Consider the following 15000-nt stretch of genomic DNA (forward strand, 5'->3'; position numbering starts at 1 on the left):
GATTGGCTCTTCCTACAGGTTTTCCGTGCCGTCTATGGACTGTGTTGTCTAGGAAAAGAATCGTTATCCGCAGTCGGAAGTGATGACGCGGTGGTCCAGCGAGTACAGCAACGCAGCCTGGATTGGATCCAGGAGCTAGAACTGAGTGGCAGGGCTTCAAAGTCCAATGCTACCGGAAATCTTTAGGTTGTGCTGATGCTGAGACAGCCAGTGTGAAGCACGAACAGTTGGCTGAGGGCAAAACTGACCATTTTTTACCTTGCCATTTTGAAAGCAAGTACAGAGATCTTTTTGCATGTTGATGTGCTTTAAGGTAAAATATATACAAAACAAATTATCGGACTTGCGAGAAACTGATCTACAAAGTACATAACAGATTTTCTCTTTTATAGAGATGAGTGAGATTGCCATTTAATATGCCACAAATGTTCAGGACATAAATTACAATGCTAATATGAAGCTTCATAAAGCTCATGTCACATTATACTGTCGAATCAAGTAACTCAATGGCTCTGGAAAATGGAAACGTAGGTTTGCGAGTTTGCGTGTTTTAAGGATAAAAATAAAGACAAACACTGAATAAACTATTTACTGTGGCAATAAAGATAATCTTTAATCTACCTGGAGTTGGTCTGATGGACTCTCTGAATGCAGGGTCACCTGAGCTGGGCTTTACTGCTGCACCTGCAAAATAGTCCTTGTCACATGTTCATTTTTTTTCCTTCTCGATACCTGTTAATTGTTCAATTAAATGTGTGGAGTCACGTTTGTAACTGCTTGGATTGCTTAAGTTACTATTAACAATGCTTCATTTGTAGCACTGCAAATGACTCTGTTAACTGTAGATGCATTTGCACAGGAGTGTATGCTGTTTTGTGATTGGAGCATGCAACGTGCAACACTGATCCTGGAGGATCAGCTGAGGGTCTGTCTCTCTGCTTCAGTTCTGTGTGTTAGCCCAGGGTCTGTCTCTCTGCTTCAGTTCTGTGTGTTAGCCCAGGGTCTGTCTCTCTGCTTCAGTTCTGTGTGTTAGCCCAGGGTCTGTCTCTCTGCTTCAGTTCTGTGTGTTAGCCCACAGCCTGTCTCTCTGCTTCAGTTCTGTGTGTTAGCCCACAGCCTGTCTCTCTGCTTCAGTTCTGTGTGTTAGCCCACAGCCTGTCTCCCTGCTTCAGTTCTGTGTGTTAGCCCACAGCCTGTCTCTCTGCTTCAGTTCTGTGTGTTAGCCCACAGCCTGTCTCTCTGCTTCAGTCCTGTGTGTTAGCCCACAGCCTGTCTCTCTGCTTCAGTCCTGTGTGTTAGCCCACAGCCTGTCTCTCTGCTTCAGTCCTGTGTGTTAGCCCACAGCCTGTCTCTCTGCTTCAGTCCTGTGTGTTAGCCCACAGTCTGTCTCTCTGCTTCAGTTCTGTGTGTTAGCCCAGGGCCTGTCTCTCTCTCATTTCCAGGTCTGTGTTTTAGCTCAGGGCCTGGCTCTCTCTCTATTTCACGCCTGTGTTTTTGCCCGGGGCCTCTCTCTCTCTCTCTCTCTCTCTCTCTCTCTCCTCTCTCTCTCTCTCTCTCTCTCTCCATCCCTCTCTCTCTCTTTATTTCAGTCTTGTTTTTTGCCCAGAGCCCCCTCCCCTCTCTATTTCAGTCCTGTGTTTTAGCTTGGTGTAAGCTTGGAGCTTAGCCCCACGCAGACCTCCTCTGGGGTCAGGGACTAAACTGTCTCGCCTTGTGCTGGACCACTTGATCCTGTGTGTGTGCATACATACAGGCTTGCATGCGTGCATGCGTACATGGTGCACACACACACACACACACACACACACACACACACACGCACACGCACACGCTCTCGGGGCTCAAGCAAGGCTCGTGACACTACAGGATTGTGGAGAGATAGTTTAGGGACGTTGGGAGGCTCCAGGTTTTAGTGGCATTAAAATTTGATTAAAGTTCCACTCCATCAAGCACAGCAGTGCTGTCACGCCGCTGTTTGGATCCGAAGGCTAATTAAACTATTTCAAGAGGAACAAAAGATAACACTTGCTTCTATTGGTGTGACTTACAGCAGACAACAAAAACGTACTCTACACCCAGAGGTCGCTATATAAGCCTGCACAATTAACCTTTATAAATGAAGTTTTTTTGGAAGTGCTCTGTGGTCTGTTTATTCGTGGAGTCCCTCACAAGCCCCTACCTATCAATCACAGAGTCACGGATATGGAGCCACAAAGCGCCGCCTGCCTTTTTAACTGTGCATTCTGGAGTACTTTGCACATAAATTAATTGTTGTAGCTGTAGGGGTCTGAAATCTGAGACTTTCTGCGCAATTCAGTCCTTGGCTTTGATGGTATGACGAACACTGAATATCGAGTGGAGTGGATGTGTGGAATTTAAATTGAGATGGAACTGATAAGATGCGATTTAAAATAACACTCCACAGATGTTCATCGTAAATTTCTTTATTGGAAACGTATTAAGCCGTGGTATATGTGGCGTTGCCTTTTGAGTGCAAGAAATGCGACTGCTGCACAGTACACAACAGTGCCCTCCATGGACGCGATATCGTTACTACATCACATTCGGTCACAACGCAAACAGCAGGTTCTATAACGAAACCTAAAACTAGTTCTAAAAAGACCCCCAACATTGTTCATACAGTATCTGAATTCCGCATGGTCCCTATTCTTGAAAAGGAAGGCCCATATTATATATATTTTAGATCACATCGGTTCCAGCACAGCCTCTCAATAAATTCCCACCAATTTCCCCTTATCCTTTCAATGCCATGATGTGAAAGAACACAAGAGGACATCGGCGACCCTGTCACTCAGTCGCAGCATTCTACCTCTGTTGTTATGGAGATGCTGATCTCCTCCAAATGCCTCACCTCACGTCTTGCGTGGACGGCACCTGCTTGGCCAACCCTGCACTCCAAAGCGACACATCCTAGCCAAGGTCAGGCCTCTTATTTACTGTAATCAGCACCGCATGGTAACAAAATATCTGCCATGGCCACCAATCAACTAATCAAGTAATGATGCAAAGGCCCGGGAGCTTGGGTGGGGGGATGCATGGGTGCTGGCCCAGAGAAAGCCAATTACCAGAAGACGTCTTAAACGCAATCCAATTAAAGCATGTTGCGCCTGCGCTGTGTGTGAGGGGGAGTGTGTGTGGAAGTGAGAGTGTGTTCGTGTTTTATTCCAAGGTCATTTCTCATCACTCTGTTCTTATGCCAACATGTAAAACCACAGACACCCACTCACTTCTAGGGTACAACAAAGCGACACCTGTTCACTCGCAAGTTTCCTGTCTGAGGCTCGTGTTTACTTTTGTAGTCAGTACTCGGTGTTCTTTGGATTTTTTGTAATGTGCTATGTGCTATGCACATCTGAGTTTGTGGTCTGCGGCTAAGTCTTGGGTTTAGAGTCTCGTAGAGTCTTAGAGTCTTCAGTAGGCGAGCGATCTGCTCCTAGTCAGATTTATGTATGCTAAATGCCACTTGCTTTATTTTCATTTCACCAAAGGCTTCTGACAAGACAATGACGGCTTATGTGATATACAGAGAGGGTGATTGCACACTAGCACACAATGACCTTGCCCCAGGACACACATTTGTAATGAGAAAACCATCCTGAAACAATTGCTTAACCCAAGGGTGCTACACTCCCAGATCTTTTCTCTGCTCTAAACGACCTGACCTGTCCTGTCACCTGTATTCTTCCATTACAAGCATCTTATGCCATTCCTTTGTCAAAAGCAAAACGATAGTTTGACAGTCAAGAGTGAAAACCTTTAATCTAAAAAAATCATCTTGCTACAAGCTGATAAATAGTAAGAAATGGATATTCCAATTGTAATTTAGACTCAGGTACTGATTCTGGAAATGTAACGGTAAATGTAACGGTAAATGTAACTGTAAATGTAACGATAACTGTAATGGTAAATGTAACTTATAGTTTATTGCACTTATCATTGTTTAACATAGACCTTATGTATTTTGCACTTCTAGGTATCAGCATTCATCCCTGTATTCTACAGTATTCTAGTTCATTGGTATGTTTGATTGTAACCTACTATACTGTACTTGGATATATTCTATGAGTAAATGACAAAGCACTTTTGTAAGTCGCTCTGGATAATTGCGTCTGCTAAATGCCGTAAATGTAAATGCAAATGTAACGGATTTAACGCTTTTCGCGGACAGAAACTCCATCCGAGCTTCTCAAATGAGGACGAATGCCGCTGGGAGCCACTGGCCAGCTCTCGGAGTGGGAGGAGACGCGATCTTCTGTAGGGGACAATAGCAGCCGGAGCGCAGAGCGCGCTCCTCTCCGCGCGCCGAAGCTCACGCTCATCCTGGTTTCACTCTTCAAGGGTCGCGCGAGCTCCGAAACCCCCTCTACCGGAGAGCGGACCGAACGCGCTCACCGCTGCCAAACGGCTTCAGGCTCCTCCTGGAAATCTGGAAGTCAGAAGTAGGGAGAGAGGGCGAGAGAGACATACCATCGCAAGGACTCGCCGTGCTCACCTGCGTTGGTCGAGACATCTCCAAAGTAGAGGTCTGAGCGAAGCCGGCAGTGTTACCCCACAGTCGGGCTTCACGTTCCCGAAACTGCCAACATGGACAAAGTTTTCGCTTGCCTTGTTACCGCGGTCAGCCTCTTGGCGTCGGTGCGAGGACAGGTATATAACGGTAAGGGTTTGTTTTTCTAACGGCATGCTTCAACGTGAAGTTATGATCCTCGACCTCCGATCGAGAAGTAGCGAACTGAGTGAGTCAGTCATCTCCGAAATGCTCTTTTTTTCATCCCCAGAAACTTGGCGCGCTCTGCCAATTAAGATGCACACGCTGCAGTCATTGCTAATGAACGCTCGTGGTCATTTCTAGATACTTGCTTATTCTGTTCTCTGCGTTTTTAGGTACGTGCGTAGTTTCGAGCTGTGCAAATGCTGGCGCAAGCCACAAACTGCCGCCGAGTCGCTGCAGACATGGTGATTCGGTAATTACACGGTCCCGCTCCTGTGCCATATTTATACACATGACCGCGCTGTGCCGTAAAATGAAACGTTTCTTTGAAAACACTCACTGGTGCTTCGCTTGCACGGCGCATATATAGTTCGTTTTATACGCGTTTCAGAGAGCTCCGCTTTCCACAAGTCGGAACATAGTTGGGCTACTACACTACTATAAACGGATTTAATCGAAGGCACCTGTTTGTGCACAGATCGCACCACCTTAGAGCACTGAAGCCTAAATAAAGCGATTTGAGAAACGCGTGCAGTCACTTTTTGACACCACATCTTGCTGATATTTTTCAGCTAATTAGTTACAGTCCGCGTGTATCGAATAACGGATTGGCGTATTGATTCATTAATGATAGCCTGCTGCCGCAGATGTCGACGGCGGCGTATTGGCTTCAAGGTTTGAGCTTTTTTGCAACATTTGTTCCAACTTTTTAAACCGCTTCTGTTGCCCACCCGAGCGTCTCGAGCGGATTCTTTTGGCGGCGTCGGTGTTTGCGTTAGCGTCGCGTGCATCGGCGTCGTGATTAACAAGTGGCGCTTGGCGTGCCCACTTCGTTATTGCGCGCTGACCGCTGTGGTCACGAGCCACAAATTATTTTAACTAAATATGCGTCATCTGTAGTCAACATCTCAACGGGTTGTTACATGCCATGAATGGGAATTTGTTAATGAAAGAGACAAACGGGTCCCTATTTGTACGACTGGGTCTCGATAAGCGGGAGATTTGACGGCACGGGACGTCCGAACCAGTCCAGTTGCAGCTGCTGCGCTGTGTGCGTGGACCTGTTATGAACCACTGAACCACGAAACTGAATTATGAAGTTTGCATTCACGGTGCATTGTTTGTCCCGATGTGACTTCAGACTGCTTTCCTGGCTGGACAATGCATTTTTGCATGTTTAATAGCCGCTGCAAGTTAATCGGTAGAGTGAGCAGCGTAACCACCGGGTCGCCTCTGCTTTTTCGGCATTAACAATGCTGTCACTTGTTCTGATGACACGTGAACGCACGCTTCCTCTCCCTGCGGCTGCTGCGTATTCCCGGAGTTTATTGCGGAAGTCACGGAGTCCGACACCTGTCTGTGAGCCGTTCGTGTTGGTCGAAAAACTAGCCAGCGAGGATCGTCTTAATCTACTGGAAATAAGAACTAGCGTGTTCTGCTGAAGATCTTTCTAAACTTCCTCTGTGGTCTCCACGAAAGCCTGAGGTGTAGTGAATGGGCTCCGTTTTGCTGTGACGGTGGTATGGTGTCAGTTCTCTAGCTGGCCTGAAGGGGGCAGCATGACTCACTCATATTTGGTGTGTAGGTCTTTTTTTTCCCGTAGATTCGGGCATCCAGAGTTCAAGCGCTGACCGTCCTGTCATTTTTTAGACAAACTGTTATGAGACCCCATCTAGATATCCAAGTAATGCTCTCATCTTTAGACATGTCTGCGGTTTATCTATGTAAATACGTCTGTTGGTTAAAAACAATTACTGCCAGAAGACAACTGATCATTGATACATCAATTAAAAAAATCAATTTACTAATTTCAAATAATCTTTTCTGAAATGAAGCATTGTTTATGTTTTTACAAAATTGAAAGGGACACTGTAACACACCACATGAGGTCTGTGGTGCTCTTTTTTAAACTGAAACTGAAATATCTCACATTATAGTCACAGTAGACTTAACAAATCAGAGAACGTCCTACAAAACCATCATTTGCGGTTCCAAGGAGCAGGTTTTATGTGTATGTCTGCCTGTCCACAGCAAACGCATACTGGTGAATAGACCATGTGGTCATCCATGCTTCTGGACCAAGTTTCCTTTTGCAACCAGTTTCAGATGAATATAACAGAGACTGAGGATATGAATTTTAAATAGTAGGCAGCAGTAATTTTCACATAGAGCATTTATATGTAAACAATGATGCATTTCTGTTTCAGTTCTGTAATTTGTGTAATTAAGATGTAGTAACTTTAATAGATGTGATAAATGCCTTGAAAGCATTCCATGCCAATGTGCTAAACCAGTTTTAAAAATTTGCTTGAAATTATGAATGCCCAGTGAGAATGTACATATCTGCATATATTGTGTGTGTCTGTGTGTCTGTGTGTGTGCATGCGTGTGTGTTAGAGTGTTTGTGGTCTTTGCCCACTATGATGCGGTGAACCCAAAACCTCAGATGAAAATAGATTAAGGCGATTGATCGTTTTCTCTCTCTCCTCCACATCATGATTGATTAACTGCTGGGGATCACTTCCTGACCACGCCTGTAAGTATGAAGGGCTGGAATTTGTCTTGCTGTGTAGAGGTGATGGACAGAGTGCCGGCCTTCCAGAGAGGAGTGAAGTGAGCCCTCCTTTGCCATGGGACAAGCACCACTCACCGGAGTGCAGGTCACACTGTCTGTTTAAAATGTGCTAGTACAGCCTCTCGCACTTGTAATTGCTGCTCTGAAACTTAGGGTAGTAAATGTAATGAAACAGGGCAAAAAAAAACCCCAAAAAACAAATGTCGTCTAAAGAAGAGATGAAGATCACGAGATTAGCGGAGAAGCAGAAAAACAAACAGTCTTGAGGTGGTTAGCTCACAGGAGTCTGGCTGTGGTTGAGATTGGACAGCAACTGTCTGTGTGGGTGTATTCATGTGCGTGTGTGCGCGCGTGTGTGTGCGTGTGTGTGCGTATGTGCGTGTCTGTGTGTGTGTGTGTGTGTGTGTGTGTGTGCACAGTACATGGAGAGCTGAAAACAGGATGTTCTGATGCCCAGGTCTGTTTTGCTGCCCTGGCAAACAGATCCCCTTTGGTCAGAAGAAAACAACAGCAGGTGTAGCTCATCCTCCCCCCATCCCCCCCCCCCGCAGACAACAACAACAACCCGTTCACTTCTGTGTGTTTACTCGCAAGCAAACGGTTCCTCATGACCATGGCCAAAGTTGGTGGATCTTGCTGCAATTGTCACTCCGCCCACTGGAGTGAGGCGTGGCTTAGCGAAGCGACAGGACACAACAGAACTGCAGCGCGTGACTATGAACATAGCAACACAAGAAAGTTTCACAAAGACATAAGGTAGACTTCACTTTTCAAAGGCTGACGTAGGTCTCTATGGAGACTGAAAGCCATATGACGGCCGCATGACAGCATAACCTTCTCATGAAAGAACATATGCTGAAGTGTGTGTCTACAGCTGGGATACGCGTGACATCAGCCCCACCAACAGAACAGGTGGACTGACCTTAAACTGGCCATGAAGACCACAAAGACTCGAGCAAATCCGCTTCGTAGCGTAGGCCTCCGCTACTGGCAGCCTCTGCGATTATGTCACACTTTAGAAGAAGTGTGAAAATCCTCATGATTAAAGGACACAACGTCCCGTACTGCACCCATCTGTCTCTGCTACACTCATTTACGCTAGATTTTTGCACTTTTTAAAATCTATTATGTTTCGTCTCATGAATCGGTCTCGGTTGTTTACAAAGTAAAATCATTTAGCTGATGTGATTCCATAAAAATAATGGTATCGGACGGTACATATGACAGGTGTGTCGTGATGTGCATCTACATTGTGTCAGTGAACTCCGGGTCGGCCATATTTAAAGGGCCGCATTCCTTTATGAGCACGGCGTGTTTGAGCCTTAGCGCGCCGGGCTGGGACGAGGCAGGAGCGGGTTCTGTCCAGGCTGGGCTTGGAACCTGTTGCGATTGAGCTGTGTGACGGCCAGCGCGTCCTGCCTGACCGGAGTTCCAGGTCAGCGGTGCGCCGCTCGCCGGAGGAGAATTCTGTTTGCTCGTAGTGAATTTCGCTCGCTTGCAGTGAAAAAAAACCCAACTTGTCATATAAAGCAGCCCAGTAGTTCAGATCTAAGCGGTCCCTCCTTCTCACTCTTTCTCTACCCATATAGATTCACAGTCATGAGGGAGTCACTGTGGAGGTTTGATGAACAAAACTTGTGAGCCAGTGGAGAATGAAATCAAATCTGGGCAGCATTTTGCACAGACTCCAATAAATGCTAGCATAGCAAAATAATACTAATACTAATACTACTACTAATAATAACAATAATAAAAATATTACTACTACTGCTACTACTACTACTAATAATAATAATAGTAATATTACTAATACTACTACTACTACTACTAATAATAATAATAACAATAATAATAATAATATTACTAATACTACTACTACTACTAATAATAACGCATTTGGTGATTGATGATGGTGTATAGTAGAAAGGCAGCTAATATAGAGCAGTCTGTCTCACACTGCTATCACGGTAATAGCGCATTGTGTGTGTATTGGCGTACTGTACGGATTTGTAGCTGGTTTTCCATTGTCTGGGCAATGCACTTATTGCTTTGTTTGCTGTTGATGTGAAGTCTTATGCTTGCGAGCTTAATGTTTGTTTTCAGAGCACTCCAAAGTCTGCTTTGAAGGAGCTTAGTAAGGCGTGTACTAGCTCTAGTGTGCAGATAATGTCAGGTGTCAGCAAATTACCACTGTTTCCAGAGCCACTGTTACCATGAGTCTCCCTCTCGGTGTGTGTGTGTGTGTGTGTGTGTGTGTGTGTGTGTGTGTTTGTGTGTGTGAGTGTGGTTTTCATAGCATATCACTGACTTTGTGCTGAAGGGACACAGTGATGCAACTCGGCGATGCCAGCATGTTCAGCCTGGCCCACGATTCAGTTAGCACACCAGTCAGAGCCAATCAGATCCTAATTGGAGATGAGCTTGAGGGGCCCGGCTCGGCGCTCGTGCGGAGGCCATGAGACTGTCAGGTCGCCTCGGCTGCCCTGTGTAGAGACCGCCACCGCATGCACACTTCAGCGAGAAAGACAGAGAGAGAGAGAGAGAGAGAGAGAGACAGAGAGACCCAGAGAGAGACTCAGAGAGAGAGAGAGAGAGAGACCAGTGAGCAAGAAAGAGTGATGGAGACTAAGAAAGAAGAGGGAAGAAATGAAACAGAATAAAATGTGTAAGAATTAAGACCTAAAGAGGGGTAGCTCTCTCTGCATAGGTAGAGAGAAGTAAGAGAGACAGACAGTAAGAGAGACAGACAGAGGAGCAGCGGTAATTTGTCGGGGGCGATGCAGGCACGTAGTAACTGGCCTTGAAATGTGAGGATGCAAAAGGAGGCTGGACAAACAGGTAGACACTAATTATACACACCGCTGTGTTGCAATGAGGAGGAATAGCACTAATGAATTACGCACCCACCCACACACACGCGCACAGACACACGGCATCTCCCTAATGAAGAGAGGAAGAGAGAGATGAAAAACAGATGTTGGTGGAAAGTGACATTAAATAAATAAGAGTCAGTGTGGAAGAGAAAAATCTGGGCATCAAGTGAACTAAGGGAGGAGAGAGAGAGAGAGAGAGAGAGAGAGAGAGAGATTTGTAAGCAGTACTCGAGTAATTTATACTGTGCTCTCATCACCATATCAAGAAAAAGAACAAAAATCTAAAAGGAAATTTGGTAAAGAGAAAAACAACAACTTGTTTGTGGTGGGAAGTATGTTTACAGAAGGTTGCGCTCAGAGAGTACTGTGGTAGAGAGAGGTCCGCATGCAGGAAAAAAATCACGCTAATTAATGCTCGAAGGGTCTCCCTTCTGTCTCATGATGAGAACTGCGTTAGAATTACAAGGGTGGGTTGATTTTTTTTTTCTTCGGGGCGGGGGGGTCCCTCAAGTCTTGCAAAAGGGCACGGTGTGTGATTCACGGCAAACCCAAACTTCGTGAGTGATCCTTGGCACTCCATGGGCACGAGATGGGCACTTGGCATCCTTTTCAGAGGGACGTGTGAAAACACTGGAACAGAGTTCATCTTTGTCCAGCTTCACTTAATTCACTTAGCTCCTCTCTTCCACCTCGGCCACTCTGGGTTTTTCATGCGCCCGCGTTAATGAGAGCAGTCTGTACCGTGGGCTCCCAGGTAATTGATATAGCTGCTGCTCGAGCACGCAGATGAGAACATCCGGCGGGTTAGCGGCGCCCGAAGCACTGGGGCTCCAGGAACGTACGCGAGGGGAAGGTGATGGGGCAGCGGGGGGGTTGACCTCCCTGGCGTGGATCTCGCCAGCTCCGAGCAAGCGTCCCAACGATCCGTCTCCGCGTTTTCACAGATTCCCCTCCCTTCTTGCTCCCCACCTGCCGAGCTTTTTCCCTCTGTCTCTCCTCTTCCTCTCCTGTCTCACTCCTCTTCCTCTCCGTCCCTCTCTGTGATGGGTGCTCCTCTGCCTACCCTGTCCTGCCTATGGTCCCGGTCAGTTGCTCGTCGTCACTTTGGGCTCCTGGTGAGAACACACGCTTCCGATCGTCTATACAGTCCCCCCCCCCGTGTGTGTACATATCCGCAGGCCAAATCTTCCATTAGTTGTCATACGGTGTCTGCGTGAGCCCAATTAACACGTCTCTCCCGGTCATTAATGCATTAGCACCTGCGTGAGTAGGTCATGTTAGCCTTAGCCTCTGCTTCCCCCATGGCTGCCTACGTGCGAGTGTGTGTGTGTGTGTGTGTGTGTGTGTGTGTGTATGTGTGTGTGTGTGTGTGTGTGTGTGAGTGTATTGATGGTCCTTCACATCAATGACGAGAGCGGGAAAAAGGCCGTCGATAGAGTGTTATAGTTTTAACTTCCCCATGATCACATGATCTCAGGAAAGGAGTTGCCATCTAATCGATGTGGGCCATTTTCGGCATCGCTCTGATAACCACGCCTTCTGTAATGTCTCCCTCACTATCGTCTCACCACATCTCCACCGCTGGCCGTGCAGGACGTGTCCGAGGCCTGCAGCGGCTCTGCTGAGGCTGTCTAGACCCCGGCTTGCTCCGTGCCGGGGCACGTGGGAACAGAGGAGCGTACGCACCCCGGGCTGCCTTGTTACAGCGAAGAGGAATCTCTCTTTCATCTCTCCGCCCCACTCTGCTGCAACAGACGCCAAACCGTCTGCCTGTGATTGGCCGGCCAGGGACGGTCTGCAGGGAGAAATTACTGTGATAGGCCGTCTGATACGGTAAACATGTGCAATGCTCCAGAGAGCCAGGGCTGGTGTGCTGTCTCCTGCTCTCCCTCGCTCTCTCTCTCCTTCACTCTCACTCTTCCTTGCAATCTCTTTCTCTCCCTTGCCCTCCCTTGCGCTCTCATTCTCTTTCATGTTTTTCACCTTGATCTGTCTCTCTCGCCCTCTCTCTCTTTTGCGGACTTTTTATCTTGCAGTGTAAATTAAATTGACTTCAAATCAAGCTGCATTAGTGCCATGACATAGACACTGCAGTACGTATGTATTCCCAGACTGTAGGTTACAGAGTTTAAGACCAATGAAACAATAAATGTTAATAATAAAAACATATAAATGCAATGTTCCCATTGTTTCCACTGCCTAATGCCCTCCTCATTTGTCTTGAAGCTGCGTGAGATGTGGCATGGGAAAAGTATAGGAGTGTGTGTGTGTGTGGTATGAGACAGAGCGTTGTTAATAATACGTGTAGTTCGGGGGGGGGGGGGGGGGGGGTCCTGTTTTGTGAGAGAGTGTGATAAGATAGAAAAAGTGATAGTTATGTTGGATTTCTGCATTCTGAGATTAAAGCAGTGAGAATGGTTGTGCCTGTGTGCTTGTGTGTGTGTGAGTGTGTGTGTGTGAGTGTGTGTGTGTGTGCATTTGTTTGTGTGTGTGCGTGTGTGTGTGTGAGCGTGTGTGTGTGTGTGTGTGAGTGTGTGTGTGTGCGTGTGCTTGTGTGTGTGCATTTGTGTGTGTGTGTGTGTGTGTGTGTGTGTATGTGGAGTCATGATACTGTTCTCTGCACCAGTACTGCTGAAGGCAAAGTGAATGACCTCTTTATAAGGCAAACCTGCCTGGAATCTATTAACCACAGTACCCACAAACCTCTGCTACACTGCATCTCAATCAGACTGCCCCTCTCTCTCTCTCTCTCTCTCTCTCTCTCTCTCTCTCTCTCTCTCTCTCTCTCTCTCTCTCTCTTTCTATTCCTCTCTAACATACCTATCTCTGTCTTCCCCCGTACTGTCTTTTAAGTTAAATGACTTAAAATCAGAAAAGCCCATTGAAATCAGCGGTCAGTAATAGTGCTCAATTACACACTAACGGTCCCGTATTAATTTGACAAATGCGTGTGACGTGTTATCCAATCAGTGGCGCTGTGTTTTGACAGTGTCGCTGCTGTCATACACTGCGCCTCAGGCAAAGCAATGCTGCTACCTACCTAGCTATTTTCTTTCTGTCCCTCCCTCTCTCTCTCTCTCTCCATGTCTTCCTATTCCACCACATCCTCACCATCCCCTCCTCCCATCCTTTCTCTGCTACATATCTGCTCCATTTTTGGACTACATTCTTCTGTTCTACTCTAGTCTGTTCTAGTCTACTCTACCTTCTCTGCTCTCTTGACACCACGCGCGGAGTGCCTCTAACCCTGGATCAAGTGCCACGCTTAACGCACGCGCGTCGCTCGACGGCCGAACGATTCCGTCGCGCGCGTCCTCGCCACCCCCCTTGACGGCTCGAGACGTCCACAGCTGTCTGGACAGCTACCAAAGACAAGCGGAGGCGCACGCGCCGCAACAATGAGCAGCGACACGCGCTGTTTGAAGCCCCTCTTGAGTCTGTAATCACAGCCCCTCTCTCTAAATTACAGGGCTGAAGAATCGCAGCAGCGAGGCCCAACGCTTAGGAACCGCGGTGCCGGCGTCGGAAGCGCGCTGAAAGCTCGTGTTTTCGGGTGTGACGAGCGTGGCGATAAACAAGACGGTCGCAAATCTGACATGGTAATAAGAGCGGTAATAACAGCTCGTGGCGACGTTTGGCTGCGCGTTTGTTTCGCGCGAAGTGCCCTGCTGAAAGGAGCTGGGCAATTAAATCCAGGAGCTTGCGCAGTCGACGTGACACTGCAAACAGGACACCGCGGTCCTGTTAGAGGAACAAGTACTCGTACGACGGTGACAACGCGTTGCTGAGCAGATGGGACTTTGGATAGCTTTGAAGACGCATCCATGTCTTTGAAGGAATGCTTCCCACCAAACGAGGTCGTAGTTTTGCAGATGCAGGCTAAGGGTCAGTACAGTACTTAGCTATGTTAGTGGCACTTCACCCCTAGTTCTGTCTATTTAAAATATATGACACAATTTTGATTATTTAACTCTTTTTTAATTTTTTTTTTAGCTCTATTTGTTGTTGTTTTGTTTTTGGGGGAGGGTGCTGGGGTATCATGTGACCCTCCTGTGGCATGCCCACCCCAGTGATACCCCAGGCTGCACTGAAACTTTTTTCCACAGTACTGCGGAAACTCTTCCTTTCTAATACAAGCCTATGACACATTATATCCAGTTAAAAGGCCACAGTGTTAGTTTCTCTACCAAAATATTGTATTATATTGTGTTACTTTCACATTTCTATCACAAATGCCAACAAGAAAATGAATCCCAAAAGCGAAATGGTATTAAATAGAAGGGGATAACGCTAATGGAAGAGAAAGGATTGCGACTATGATGGTTTTAGGATTAAAGGACTGTTTTAGAAGTTCATTATTTTAATATCGTGATGGAAACACAAGACTTCCAGACTTGTTTCCAAAATGGCTCCCACCACTCAAGCATAACAATACATTACAAGCACAAATTCAACACAAATGCATAATGCTTCATTTTTTCAAAGGAAAAGTAGCCAGTAGACTTATTTTAGTAGTGAACAAACACTTCACTATTATTGGACGGTTGGATTAGGCAAATGTACATAATTCTGCAGAGGAACGGAAAAATGGAATAAAAGTCTAAATAGCAACTAGTAGACAAAATGCAAAATGTCCTCAGAGTGCATGAATTAGTCAGAAGCTTAAAATAATTACAAATACCATAAAATGATTATAACAGTTTCTGAGTGTTATGTGCTACTTTATATAGTAACTGTAGTAACAGTCCATGTAAAAGGAAAATTTCTTTCTCTCCTTCTTTTGTTTCTTTCTCTTTTCTGCCTGTCAATCTGTATGCCTT

The 15000-nt window shown here is 46.4% G+C and overlaps 1 protein-coding gene and 1 pseudogene across 1 annotated transcript in view; both read left to right on the forward strand.

Annotated features, from left to right (window-relative positions):
* Nucleotides 1–620, forward strand: part of LOC113582869 — a 1576-nt pseudogene extending 956 nt beyond the window's left edge.
* A 3695-nt stretch (nt 621–4315) lies between these two features.
* LOC113588428 (receptor-type tyrosine-protein phosphatase mu-like) overlaps nt 4316–15000 on the forward strand; it is a 165326-nt gene continuing 154641 nt past the window's right edge. The window contains exon 1 of the mRNA XM_035528524.1: nt 4316–4678. Within this exon, the coding sequence (XP_035384417.1) occupies nt 4606–4678 (73 nt within the window). The 5' untranslated portion in view covers nt 4316–4605. The remainder of the gene's footprint in view (nt 4679–15000) is intronic.

Source organism: Electrophorus electricus, chromosome 7 (genome assembly GCF_013358815.1).
Source record: "Electrophorus electricus isolate fEleEle1 chromosome 7, fEleEle1.pri, whole genome shotgun sequence".
Classification (NCBI taxonomy): domain Eukaryota; kingdom Metazoa; phylum Chordata; class Actinopteri; order Gymnotiformes; family Gymnotidae; genus Electrophorus; species Electrophorus electricus.